Source organism: Lichenostomus cassidix, chromosome 6, assembly GCF_008360975.1.
Source record: "Lichenostomus cassidix isolate B80296 chromosome 6, HeHo_3.0, whole genome shotgun sequence".
NCBI lineage: Eukaryota > Metazoa > Chordata > Aves > Passeriformes > Meliphagidae > Lichenostomus > Lichenostomus cassidix.
Genome location: NC_139487.1, coordinates 2470517 through 2484260, shown reverse-complemented (window position 1 = coordinate 2484260; position 13744 = coordinate 2470517). Strand labels below are relative to the sequence as shown.

The 13744-nt window shown below is 45.5% G+C and overlaps 1 protein-coding gene across 4 annotated transcripts in view; it reads left to right on the top strand.

The window, feature by feature from the left end:
* The first annotated feature begins 12461 nt into the window (after window positions 1-12461).
* DOCK1 (dedicator of cytokinesis 1) overlaps window positions 12462-13744 on the top strand; it is a 251333-nt gene continuing 250050 nt past the window's right edge. For 2 of the 4 annotated variants that reach the window (XM_085064607.1, XM_085064606.1), the window contains exon 1: window positions 12626-12783. In XM_085064607.1, the coding sequence (XP_084920733.1) occupies window positions 12738-12783 (46 nt within the window). In that variant the 5' untranslated portion in view covers window positions 12626-12737. Of the gene's footprint in view, window positions 12784-13744 lie in introns of all 4 variants that reach the window. The other 2 variants (XM_085064608.1, XM_085064609.1) reach the window with 2 other exon arrangements.

Sequence of the window (13744 nt, the reverse complement as noted above, 5' to 3'; positions counted from 1 at the left end):
GAATCCAAAATCCTAAAGCTTTCCCATCAGCCTGGATTACTGGAGGGAAATATATTATGGAATTGGTTGAAATATTCTGGCCAAGAGCTCTCCTTTCATATAGAGAAAACATTCTCAGCTGAAAGGTTCCTCTCTGCCAGTTTAATGCTGGTGGGAAAAAATCACCAAATACCAGGTTGGAGGAATCATCTGGTCCAACCTTTCTCAGCAAAAGCCTGGGAAAGATTTACCCATGAAGGAAAAATATATATTTTTTTTATTTAATAAAAAACTTTTCAACTGATCCCTAAAGTTTGACTAGTGGAGTGAGTCTACTTTCAGCCCTCAAATGTCACTCCCTGCAGAAGGGGAGAATGGCAGAACTAGATGTGCAGGTTGGAAAAAACGTAGGGAAGAACCAAACTAGGATGTGGCAGTGTTTATAAACTGAGTGAGTAAAGCAGGGTTGAGATGGGGAACAAAATGTCAGGTTTGAAGAACTGCCCACACCTCCCAGCTGGGCAGGTTGACTATTGGGTGGAAAAATAGAGGTTTTCTTGTTCTGCCCACATGACCTATTCTGTGTGTATTTTAAAAAGAGATGTATTTTCTTCCCTTCACTGATTGCTGAGGGAGATGGGTGGAAAACACAGGCTAAATATTCACCATTTGAACTATTTTAGGTGGATGAGCTACATCATGGCCAAACTGTTCTGACAGAAATGGGGAGAACAGTCCTGGCCCTTCCTCTCCCATCAGAGTCACTCCCACAAAGGCTGGTAAATCCCCCTGAAGGAGCAAGTTTATCCCTTGCAGCAGAATATAGGGTATAGAGTCCCCACCCCATCCCATACTGGCTGCAGCATTTATTTCTCTCCATTAGAGCTGATGGAGCACTTGGATAAACACTCCCAGCTTTCTGTGCTGCCATGCCTGAGCAGTAAGAAAGAGCTGCTGCTTGAATTCCATCTATTTATACATTCCAGAGAGCCAGCTTGGGGTTTTTTACATCCCCCCTTGCTCATCTAAACGAGCTGCATTTGCAGAGCCAAGCTCACCACCTCTGCACCTGTGCCATGCAAAACAGGATAAAGGCAAAACAGGGACACAACCCCAAACTGCAGCAATTTGCCCTCCCTTTTCGGGGCCACAGCTAAACACAGGAGGTGAAATTGGGAAATTGGCCAATTATTTCTCTCACCCCAGCCTGGTGCTTCCTTGATGAGTGATCCAAGCTGGTGTTTTACTCAGATTTGCTCCTCACGGGGAAGGCAATGCTCAGCTCACACAGGGACTGACACTTACTTGTCCTTTTAGCAAGGGAATTTCCTTCTCCTCGTGGTTAGGAACATGGGTTGGTGGTGGCCTTGGCAGTGCTGGGTTAATGGTTGGACTCAGAGGTCTTTTCCAACCCCAGTGATTCCGTGATTCCCAGCATGCAGTCAGCAGGGATATGCCTGGTTGGAAAACCCTGTGCTCTGTAGGTTACCAGGGGCAGGTGGAATGGTTTAATTTGTGTTTGCACAGGTGAGCTGCAGGGAAACAGCCTGCAAAGGTGACAGCCTTGCACAGGGGGTGAGGTTGGGCGCTGAAATCTGTCTGCAAATGTCTCACTGCAAGGCAGAGAAATGGTTCTGACCCGGGAAAGCTGGAGATGCAATTGTGATCACAGCCAAGCTGGGCATTTTCGCTGCCCACCACACCTCCAGCTAGCAATGCTCACAGGAACAAAGGAAAGAACATTTCTCCAACTCCTAGAATCCTCAGTTCTGCCAGGTACACAACCCCCTGAGCAAGGGAAATTGTTTCTGCAACATTATCACCAGAAGCCTCCTTCCTCAGGGTGCAGTGAAACCCTAATAATGTCCTGCGTGGGCTCAGGATTTCACTCCCCTGTTGATCATCACTCCTCAGTACATTCCTTAGCCAATTACTTGGGCTGGTAATTGCATTTCTGCGTAATCCATTTGGACTCATTTGTCAAACACAGTTTTGAGGCACGCCGTGTCAAATGCTTTAGTACATTCTAGATGCTTTCATGCACTGCCTTGCCTTCTCCCACTAATTTGGAATTTAATTAAAAAAGGAATCATCTTTGCTCGACACGATTTGTTCTTTACATACCCATGCAAGTGATACTATTTCTAAAATTAAATACAACTCTGAACCTTACAGAACCTCCAGTGTTTTCTCTGAGGATTCACGACATCTCAGTCAACAGGATTTGCCTGGAGAGGAGGAATACTTCAGATGCTGAAAGACCCACAATGTTCAGTCTATTTTTGTGCTTTCTGGCTGCATTTCTATCCCACAGCTCCTGTTTGAAGCAAAGAGCAAATGGCAGGTGATTATCACATAGATTTGGTATCATTTTAGATTTTTACTCTGCATGGCCCAAATGTATGCAGATCTACAAAGAGTGAGACCAGACTTTTTTTTTTTTAATCACAAGGGAATATCTTTTTATTAATCTCATGGTTTATTAAATTAAATATGACAAGCCTGTGGCTTGTCTGGAAGTATCTGAAAATGGGGTAATTATAATGGTGAGTTGGATCCACCTAGTTATAGCCATACAATATTTAATATTCCAGCACCAAACTTGAACACCTTCTTGCCATGTTTGTCCTGAAATCTGAATATTAGCAAACAATTTGCCAGGGAAGAGATCCTTTCTGCAGAGTTTTGCCAACTTCTTCCGAAATAACTTGCAATAAATACTTAAAAATCCAAAGAATGAAAAAAATACATGTTATTTGTTAGGAGAATCAATACCATGTAGCAATGGAAGGCCTAGCAAATCATTTCCTGCACACCAGTTCATATTTACTCATAATTATAATTCACAGGAGTGCATTCCTGCAATCAAGAGACAGGGGTGCACAGCATGAAAAAACATTTAGCACCGAGCAGACTGCATGAATAATTGCCTGTCAGAGAGGCTTATTAAAGGGGAACTACAATTTTACAAGACAATTCTTGTATCTGCTTGTCTAATCTAAAGACAGAGGGCTATAGAAATGCAGAGAGTTCGCACAAGAAATATTTCTTGTGCCACAGTTGGGCTAAAAGTTGAGTTTTTACAGCACTGAGAGAAGGATGAAAGTGAGACAGTTTGGAGATGCACAAGCTCAGACCTTTCCGAATTGGAGAGTGAATGCTTTGTGTTTCAGGGAGGTGGAGGGGATGGAAGTGTGGCCATGGAAACCACAGTCCCTCCTGTAAGCAAAGGTGATGTCAGCCATGGATGTCCTTGAGAATGTCCCAGCAGAGGGACCTGGTGGGTGAGAGCAATGCAGGGATCCTCCTGGAGCTGCTGCCCTCCCCAGGAGCCACCAGCAGGGAATCTGGCATGGCTGGAGACTTGCAAAGGGATATTTTCCCTCTAAATGCTTGGCTGGGGTTGGGAATCTCTGATGAGCCCCTGGTGTCCCCTCAGTGCCATGTGCAGGGCAGGGACAGCTCCCAAAATCCACCAGATGTGACAGGCAGGAAGCTCCACAGCCTGGAGGAGCTGCTTCTGCTTTATTCACCCCATTGATGAGTTTCACTTCCTCCTCCCTGAGCGATGCAGCAATTCTTAGACAACAGACTGAAACCACACAGAATTAAATTGAAAACTAGCTAATGCTGCAGGGGAAGGTTGGAAAATTAACTGAAAAAAATCCCCAAAAACCTAAACCAAGGAAAAGTGTCATAAATGATCCCACAGCCTTTGGTGACAATCCAGCTTCATGCAGCTCCTTTGCCTTTTTAAAACCATCCTGGCATTCTTTTTTTTTATGCCTTAGAGGGGATTGAGGTGCACACCTGGCAAGTGGAAGAAAATAATACTTCATTAATAAAGTGCACTGCAAACCAAAGGGAAACATACCATTATGAGCCCCGGGAACAGCACCTGCAGCACTGTGGAAAGCACTAACATGTTGTCAGGCTCGCTTTAATGCTTGTGATGGAGAGCTCTAAAACCTGAAACCTGCTCACTAAAGAGCTGGCCCAGAGCTAAATCCCACCAAAATCAACCTGAGCCTTGCCATTGATTTCAGGGAGCTTGGGCCAAGGCCAGGGGCGAGAGGACAAAGGCAGCAGCTTTAAAAATGCTGCCCAAAAAATATCTTGCCCTTTGTTCCAACAACCAGGGCTGAGGCTTTAAAGCCATGTCGTGGTCCCTGCCTGGCTGCTCAGGCTGTCCCAGCAGCTGGGGGATTGATAATGGTTTGATAATTTGGATTTTCCACTGTGAAATACACCCAGGCAGCTTATATTTAGCAACCCGTCGTAAAAATCGTCACATGGAAACATCCCACAGCCAGTGAAAGAGAGCTTTGCTCCTTTCCAAGTAATGCACTTGATAATGTTTCACTTGAAAAAAAAAAACAACCTAATAACTTTTTTAATAACAATCGGAGGGAACTTACAGCTGAGGGTTCTCCTGGAGAACATTCAGACTCCAAGAATAGGGGAGCTTGGGTTAGAAAAATTATTACCAGTTCTGAGTGTTATAAAACTGACATAGTTTCCAGAAAAGGTTGTAAACAAATTTATTAGGACCTTTTCTTCCGAGAAATACATTAAAAACAATCAAAGTAAAAAAAATTAAGTTGGCCACTGAGAAATGTGTCTAGACAAAGCTTCCATTATATGATTTAACAATCCCTGGCAAATGCTGCTTAAAGATAAAATTGGATTCCTGTCCAGAATATTAATACTTTTATTGCAGAAATATGTGTATTTCAGAGATAAAAGTACATATTCATGGACAGAAAGATGATGAACATTGAAAATGGCCTGGAACATGGTTTGTTTTATCAGTGTTTCTCTCTCTGTCAAACAAGTAAATCATTGTTTTTCAGGTGGAAGCTTCTGATGAGGAGGAAAATTTTCTCATTTTCAGACAAGGGCTTCTGTATTTCCATTTCAACCACTGTCAACACACGTTGGTGAGTAGTTCCTATGGCTGACATAAACAACTTTTGATTGCAGAATGAGGAGCAGCACTCACAACTTTCCATTCCCAAACAGCTCCACATAAATAGTTTGTGAGCTGAAGTTTGGGCAGAGCCAGAGCAAACTCAGGAATACAGATATTAGCTTTATTGTGTTTGACTCATCTCACTGCAGGATCCTCACGGAAATAAAAATGTGACATTTTTCCAACATGACAGGAGAGAATTTTGAGATGTTTTCCTAAGCCAGACAAAAGGAAAGAGCTGAGCATTAGATCAGCTGCTGTCTTTATTCCAGGGAGGAGTGAGGCACCCTTTCATGTTCGGCAGCCAAATGGAACTGCAAAGCAGCTCTGTGCTCCACGTGGAACCCTGAGCCTCGTGCACAGCACAGGAAATACCTGTCTTCACTTTCCAGGAATCCTGCATCTTACAGGAGTGGAAGAAAAATTCACCAAGTTTCATGGAAACATGGAATGGTTTGGGTGGGAAGGGAGCTTAAATCCCATCCAGTGCCACCATGGCAGGGACACCTTCCACTGTCCCAGGCTGCTCCAAGCTCTGTCCAACCTGGCCTTGGACACTGCCAGGGATCCAGGGGCAGCACAGCTTCTCTGGGAATTCCATCCCATCCCTCTCCACCCTCACAGGAAGGATTTACAGAAGATCAGAGCAAGTGGTTGAGTTCTTGGCTTGGTTTCCATCCCCAGGGGAAGAAATTGCCACTTTGAGGTGCTTCAGTCATTGGTGAGCTACAATGTTAAACAAAATTGTTTGGGATTTTCCAAAAGGAACTGGGTCTGCCATGCCAACCCAGCTGGAAGGTGTGGAGTTGCCATCCCCAAATCTCCCCTGAGAGGGGCTGAACTCTCCAAACACAGGGGAAGAGCAAAGGCTTTGTTCTATGGCAGAGCTGATAAAGTCTTTTAAAAGGCACTTTAGGAAACCAATCCTGCTTGGCAGGAAAGTCTGCCAGAGTTTTCAGTGAGAAATACATTTCTAAACGCAGTTTTGGAGAGCAGCCAGGCAGAGCTAATGGTACCACTTGCCCCCAGCCCATGACTATCAGTGCTGCACAATTCCCTGGGCAGGGTTTGCTGACTGCTTTGGATCAATCCGTTGTCAGAAGTGATGTCAGCTTCTTGCACTACATGCAGCCTCCTGGGCATCCTCCCATCCCTTCCTCACTTGGTCTTCCAAAGGCTCAGATGGATAAAATTTGGGTAGAGAGTTGATGGGATGCTTTTGTTTTCCCTTCAAAAATTAACATTTTCCGCATGGAGGCCGTTTCTGCGAATCCCACCCAGTCCTTTGCTCCCACAAACTCATTTTCCTGGTTGCTTCAAGCACTCCATATTTCAGCCACCGGTTTTTCAAGCCTTCTAACAGGTGCTGGTACATCATGTTCTCTCTCTGCCATTTCTCATTGTCATCTCGTATCGTTCATCAAAGGATGAGAGGGAACATTGTCTGCAGGCTGAGGAAATCATCCAATCTAACCCTGCCCCGGCTAATGTGTCACTTTTGGCCTGAGGAAAATCACATCATCAGGAGGTGACAGAAGTGGCCTGGCATTGGGAGAATTCTCCATTTTTGAATGCCTGTCACATTTCAAAGAGCTGGCCTTAGCTCAGCTGCCTCCCCCTTGCAAATGGGCATCCAGAAACTCCCCTGTCTCACAAGAGAGAGTTAATATTTGTTCAGTGCTTTCAAAATGTTAAGTGCAACATGAGTGCTGAGCCTTATTACCAGAAATAATGGATGTTTGCAACTCCAGCCTGTGCTCTTCTGTGCAATCATTATTTGGCTTCTAATAAGTAACAGCTTCACCAGAATATAGTCCCAGAAAACATCTTTGGAAAATGCTCTTCATTTTTACTGTGGGCTTGAACATGTGTCAGATTGAAAACCACAGATGTGCTGGGGTTGATACAGTTAAATTTTATCAACTTTCTGGCAAGGATTCATCCCTGACTTGTTACATCCAGCTTTCTGTTTTGCCAGTTATAGTTGAATTTGTCAGAGAGTTTGTAAATTGAGTTCATAATCTCATTTTGAGTGTAGATATCAAATATATGAAAAGTGTACCAGTAAACACAAACAGAAAAAATCCACAACCACATAAACCCTTATATTGTTGGTTATTTACAGGTATTGCAAAGAGGAACAGGTTGCCACAATAGTGAGCTAGAAGTTAATTTGTATTTTAGATTAATTTGTACTACCCTTAACTGCTTTGGGCTTGACTGTAAAATTTGCTAAAATATTCCTGAGTCTGTTGCTGCTAATAAGAATTAAAACCCAGTTTGTGCAAGGAACTGCTGAAAAATTAACTTTTATGTGCTTTGGAGTTTACAATGTAACACTCACGTGAAGATCTTACTCCTGTTAGTCAGTATTTCAGTTGGGAATAAAATGAACATCCTGGGAAGGGTGAGGGATAAATGCACTGAACATCCTCCTGGGAAGGCTGAGGGGTAAATCAAACCCTGCAGGGGAAGATCTCATGAGTCAATGTCCAAGACACACAATGCTCATGGAATAAAATGTCCTTAAGGTGATGCCTGGGATGGTTTTGACAAAAGATCTGCTCTTGATGTAAATGGTATTTATTCAGAGCACACAGTCACAGCCACTGACCCACCATAAAAATCTGACTGCACTTCCTCCCCGAAGAATGTAAAACTTCACACTCTGGCATGATCAGAAACCTGATTTCCCCCTTTCGTAGCCGTGAAGCTGCTTCCATTTCTTGTAACATTGTAAACCACTTTTTATTACAGAGGCCAGGATGAAATAGCAGGGTATAAACAAAGCTGTATCCCTAATAATCCCATCCTTCCAAAAGCACATCACTTTGGGAACCTCTGTGTATTTGCAGAGTACCTGGGAGATGTTCACACATTTGCATCCCTGAAGATTCCTTGTTCATTATATCACTTTCAGCAGCACAGTCTAAAGGAACACAACTTATCCCTTTCATTATGTACAAGCCAAACCCCATTTTTTGGGCTAAAACATAAACACAGTTCAATAAAAAAAAATTATTACTTAGTAAATTAGTATCTTTAGCTCCTTTCTGGACTTCTCTCTGAAAGGAATAATTAATCACCCTTTAAATCCCTAATAGTCCCATAATCTCTGAATATAAAAATTCAAATTCAAGGAGGCAGTAACTGCTGATGGAGGCAGCAGAATGGAAGGAGAGATGCTCCCTTTAACCCTTCTGAAACACATGAAACCTGTGCAATGGCTGCAATGGATGGCCCAGGAGCTAAATAAATTCAAAATGTTGCCTTTGAACAGTTCTGTTGGCAAATGAACTCCTGCACACAGCATGTTGGCCACTCCAAATTTCATCCTGCTGGGGGAAAAGCTGGAGACACACCCAGAGATAATCAAAATGCTTCCATGAAAGTGGGAGGAAGAGTAAAGATTACTGAACACCTTCAAAAGCACAGAGGCAAAGACTGGAAAAGCACAGAACTTCCCTCCAGCTCTTGTCAAACGTTGTCCAGGTTTGTGATTGCCACACCTTGGCTGGCTGAAGCCAACAGGAGTGTCAAAGGAAATGCACTTTTGGCTTCATTCTCCCTGAAAGTGATCCATTTTCATCTGCAAGAGATCCCCAAGTTCATCAGGCACAGAACAGGTACACAAAAAGCCAAGGCTGAAGTCATTTTTATAACACAAACTCATAAACTTAACTTTATTTCCATTCTGATTCAGAGCAATACATTGTAAACTAGAGCATTTATTAAAAGAGTCTTTCCACGAGGTATAAAAACCTTTTATTTTGTGTACACCCAAACATGGAACATGCAGCCAGTCACAGACACAAAGGTCATTCACCCCTCATGGAAATTACAGCAAAAATAGATGATCAGCAGCTGGAATGGAAGCAATAACATTTCCAACAGAATATCTTTAATGGAAATAGAAAAGCCAAAAAGTTATTACATTATTTTTTTATAAGTCCGCCCATCTCCCCTAGGGAGGAATATTTCCAAGAAGAATTTGCATTGTGGGTGTACAAGAACTACTTATGTGTTTTGTTTGAAAATGCTGAATTTACCTACAAGGCCTGTCAATGAAAAAGAAATTATTACCAAAAAAACTGGGATATTTAACTGAGATGGAACAAACATTCCCCTGGTGTAGTCATCTGCAATAACTATGAAACAAATCTTGATCACATCTGTAGATTTACAGAATCTCTCTTATTTATTGCAGATCTGTCTCAAGCAGGGCAGCAGCTCTGTTTCCATTCATCCTTTTGAAAAGATGCTGTGACAAGAATTTCAAATATCATCCATGGCCAAGTGCTGCATTTGGATTTCTTGGAACTAGGAAATGAAAAGGAATGTTCCTTTGCTCCAAGAGAAGTGTCTCCAATCCAATGTGATACATTTTAAAAATCAGATGAGAATCCAAAGAGTTGACATAAGGATGTGATAAAACTTTCAGGTTTTATGGAAAGAAGCCTTTTTCAGCTTCCTCTTAATAAATGAAAAACATACATGCACAGTGTGAAGAAATATATTATGCCTGAGCATGTAAAATATGTCAGCTTGAACATTTTACAGTTTAATGAAAAATGGGTTTTTTTCAGGAGGATAGTTTATATTATGTTCGCTGGAGAAAAAAAAGATTTTTTTTTATTTTCTCCATATTAAAGTCCAAAAATTACCACTTTTCCCTAGCTGTAAAACCCCAACAGTGGGATATTTATGCTTGGTGAATTAGAAGTATTTTTTACTGGCTATGAAGATTTTAATGGCATTAGCTCTATTTGTAACGCGTTTTCATTAAAATGAGATGTGGAAAGCAGTAAAAGGAATATAGACCCTCATCAGTAGCAGTGAGGCTTTATGGTGGTCATGGGTGTTATATTTGTTACAGACCATGATCAGACATCAGGAAAAACCTCTTCTTTTTCAGTGACATCAACACACAGTTTGCTATTGAATGGATTTAATACGTAGGAGTTATAAGTAATTCTTTAACTTTTATTTTATTGGATCTGGTGCTTCCTGCTTTAGGCTTGTGCTTAATATTTGGTGTATATATAATTCCCATTTAGTGCAGATAGAGATGTAAGGTGGGACTAAGGAGAGCTAATCTATGTGAGGATTTAACTGAACTCTTGGTTAACACCTGAGGAAAGGCTGGCAGCAGCACATTTCTCATGAAGGGAAACACAAGTGCTCCCCTGGCCTCCCTCAAAAAACAGAAAAAACCAGAAACAAACACCTCAGCCTGACTTTCAGCTTTGAACCTTGAGGCCCAGATGGGCTAGACTGCAGCAATAGCTCATTTATTAACGAATTACAGCCATCTGCAGGTTTAAATTAACATCACTGTCCTGCTCTGTGTCCTCTGCTCACACCCCAGACCTGCAAAACCACCACGGATCCACAGAAGTGATTCCTGGTTATCAGTGACCTAAATGGAAAGTCAATCAGCTTCCCTGATTCCCAGATTGTTCCAGGAACAGCCTTCAAAATCCCTAAACCACCTGCTGATGCCTGAGCAGCTCTGGCAGTTTGGCTGCATATATTTAGGAGCAGCACAAAAATAATGCACCATTTGTATAAAAGTGGGAAACATTCATAGTTGGAAATAAATATTATTGCTTTGCACTTTCCCTGCTGTGGAAAAGCAAAGGTGGTTATGGGCACAGAGCAAGCACAGCCATTATTTCACTTAATTCACTTTGATTTACCTTCTGACAACAGAGGTGTGAAATCAAAGAGCTGCCTTGTAAGTTGTCTTTGGGAAAGCTCTGATCATCGATCCATTAGCGCAGGATAAAGAGAAAAAGCCACGGCTTTGAAACCCTTTTGATGTCCTCACTCTCAGGCATAATGCACCAAGGGGCAGGAGCTGGCTCCATCACAACTGCCTTGGGATGGTGCAGGACAGCTGCAATAAAATCTAGATTAGGTTGAACATGTAGGGGATGACCTGGGAAACTAATCCCAAGGGTGGGAAAAGGGAAGGTAGATGGGAAGAGAAGCAGACTGCTTCAGGTGTCTGAGTGCTTGAGCTCAAAACCTGACAGTAAAAATGCTGCTGCAAAAACTGGTCCTTTGCCAGCCACAACACAAGAATATAAGAGAGAAAAGAGATTCAACCCTGGACCTATTTCAATCCTTAAATTTGTGCTATGGGGCTTCCCCTTTGGCAGAGGACTAATCCTACAAACGACAGCCAATCAGACATTTCACTTCTCTTTATTTCTCTTAAGTGTTATCCCTCTGCTGTTTCTTGACTTTTACAAAGTTTATTTTCAATTTCCCAAACACTTTATAGAACTTTTTGTTTTTAAATCACAGTCCTGGATGTCTCCAAGGTTATGGGGACTGGGAGCAGGAAGTTCATTTCCCTTGCTCATTCTGTTGCAAACACCTATCCCACACTTTAATTAGCCACGAGATGTTGCATTTGGACAAGGTTTTGGACTTAGGTCTAGAAATTGGAAGGTTTATGATCTTTATGGACCAGGAAGGATTTGCCCCAAAAGGTGTGCTCAACATGGAATCACAGAACAGTTTGGGTTGGAAGAGACCTTAAAGCTCATCCCATCCCACCCCAGCCATGGCAGGGACACCTTCCACTGTCCCAGGCTGCTCCAAATGCCATCTAACCTGGCCTTGGACACTGCCAGGGATCCAGGGGCACCACAGCTTCTCTGGGCACCCTGTGCCAGGGCCTGCCCACCCTCACAGGGAGGAATTTATCCCTAAAATCCCCTCTGGCCGTGGAAGCCATTCCCCCTTGCCCTATCACTCCATCCCTTGTCCCCAGTGCCTCTCCAGCTCTCCTGGAGCCCCTTTAGGCTCTGGAAGCTCTCCCTGGATCCTTCTCCTCTCCAGGTGAACACCCCAGCTCTCCCAGCCTGCCTCCAGAGCAGAGAGGCTCCTCTCGACTCTCTCCAGCAGCTCCACATCCTCCTGATGGCGATTCGCAGGGCTGGGGCAGCTCTGCAGTGGGGTCTCACCTGAGCGGGGCAGAAGGACAGAATTCCCCCTTTCCTGCTGACCATGGTGTGGGATCAGCCCAGGACTTGAGGTTCTTATCACACACGGCCAGGGCACGTCCAGCTCTCACCCACCAGCATCCCCAAGCCCTTTTCCCAGGGTTGCTCCATCACCTCATCCCCAGCCTGGATCGGTACCGGGAGTTTTCCCCATCCAGCTGCAGCATCCGCACTTGGCACTGTTTAACCTCACCGTGTCCTTACAGCCCCACTTCTCGTGCTTGTCAGCTCCCACACAGCCACATCCTAACGCCGACCCTGCTCCAACTATTGAACAGCCACAAAAACTTTGCTTTAAAGCCGCATCTCCGGCTAGGACACAGCCCGGAGCTTTGCCCGGGCAGAAACCTTCCAGCAGCGCACAACCGGGTGCACCTGGGACAGAACCGGGTGCACCTGGGATACAGCCGGGGATAGGCGGAGAGGTACCGGGAATACAGCCGGGTACACCTGGGACACAGGCAGGGAGGGACCTGGGACACAGCCAGGCAAAAGCACGGAGCACGTCCCGCCCGCCGCCTTTGTGCGGCAGCCCTTCCCGTGGCTGGAGCGGCGGGCCGGCCCGGGACGCTCCCGGAGCTGAGGAGGGAGCGCTGAGGAGGGAGCGCGGAGGGCGGGCAGCCCGCAGGCGGCGAGGGGCGGCGGGCCGGGCCGGGCTGGCTCCGCCCGCACCACATGACTCCGCCGTCGGGAGAAACTTTTCCCGTCCCGCGGTCGGAAAATGGCGGCGTAGGGAGCGGGGCTCTGGCATCCCGGCGGCTCCCGGCGCCATGACCCGCTGGGTGCCCACCAAAAGGGAGGAGAAGTACGGCGTAGGTGAGGACGCGCCCGCCCCGCTCCCGCCTGTTGCGCCCAGCGGCGTCCCCCGGCCGCGGCCTCCCCGTCCTGCCCGGCTCCGGGCCGGGATGCAGCGCGGTGCCCCCGCTTCCCCGAGTCCCCTCCGCTTCCTTTCCCTCCCTCCCGGCTCCCGGGAACTGGAGGAGTTGCCCGGGAAAGCCGCGCTCCAGCCGTGCCCCGCTGGGAAAAGTTGTCCATTTCGCTCCGCTGTGTTTGTGTCGCTCCCGGAGCGCTGCGCGGAGCGGAGCAGCTCCGAGTTGTTTGCACGGCGGGCTCTTTCTCCCCGCGCTCCAGCCTCTCCCAGGGTGGATCCTTGGGGAGCCCAGCCTGTGTGCTGTCCCTCGGCGGGAGGTTGAAGGGACACGGCTGTGGCTGTGCAGGGAGTGTGATGTTCATACAGATGGGAGCTTTCCCTGCGCGCTGGGATCCATTTCCTACCGCGCTCCTTCCGTCCCTCTCGCACAGAGGGGGATTGTTCCCAGCTGGTGGCTAAAACATCTCCGTTCGGCTAAACACAACCCAACCCCGCTTGGTTTGGGCAGGGCTGTGCCGAGAGGGCCCGGCTTGGGTTTAAAAACGCTGCCTTTTGAGCCAAAGGTTTTATTTCGGGGTTGCGGCGGAGAAAACTTTATTGGCATGAATGAGCGTTTGTCCGGGGGAAGGAAATAATAAATCTGACTGTTCGGATTGGGAACGTGAAGTTCAATGACCACCACAGTTCTCGGGCCGGATTGATTGTGAAGAACAACTTCTTGTAGAAAGCCACGGCTAAACCTCATCTGAACAAAGGGAGCAGGAGGAAGGGAGTTTTGGGCTCTGAGTAAAACCCAAGCGAATTGTAGGAATTAATTATAAATTCTGCGTCTGTGTCCCTAGAACCGCGGCATGACTTGTAAAAATTACTAGTAAATCGCAGTTATGCTGTGTGAGAGCTGTTGGT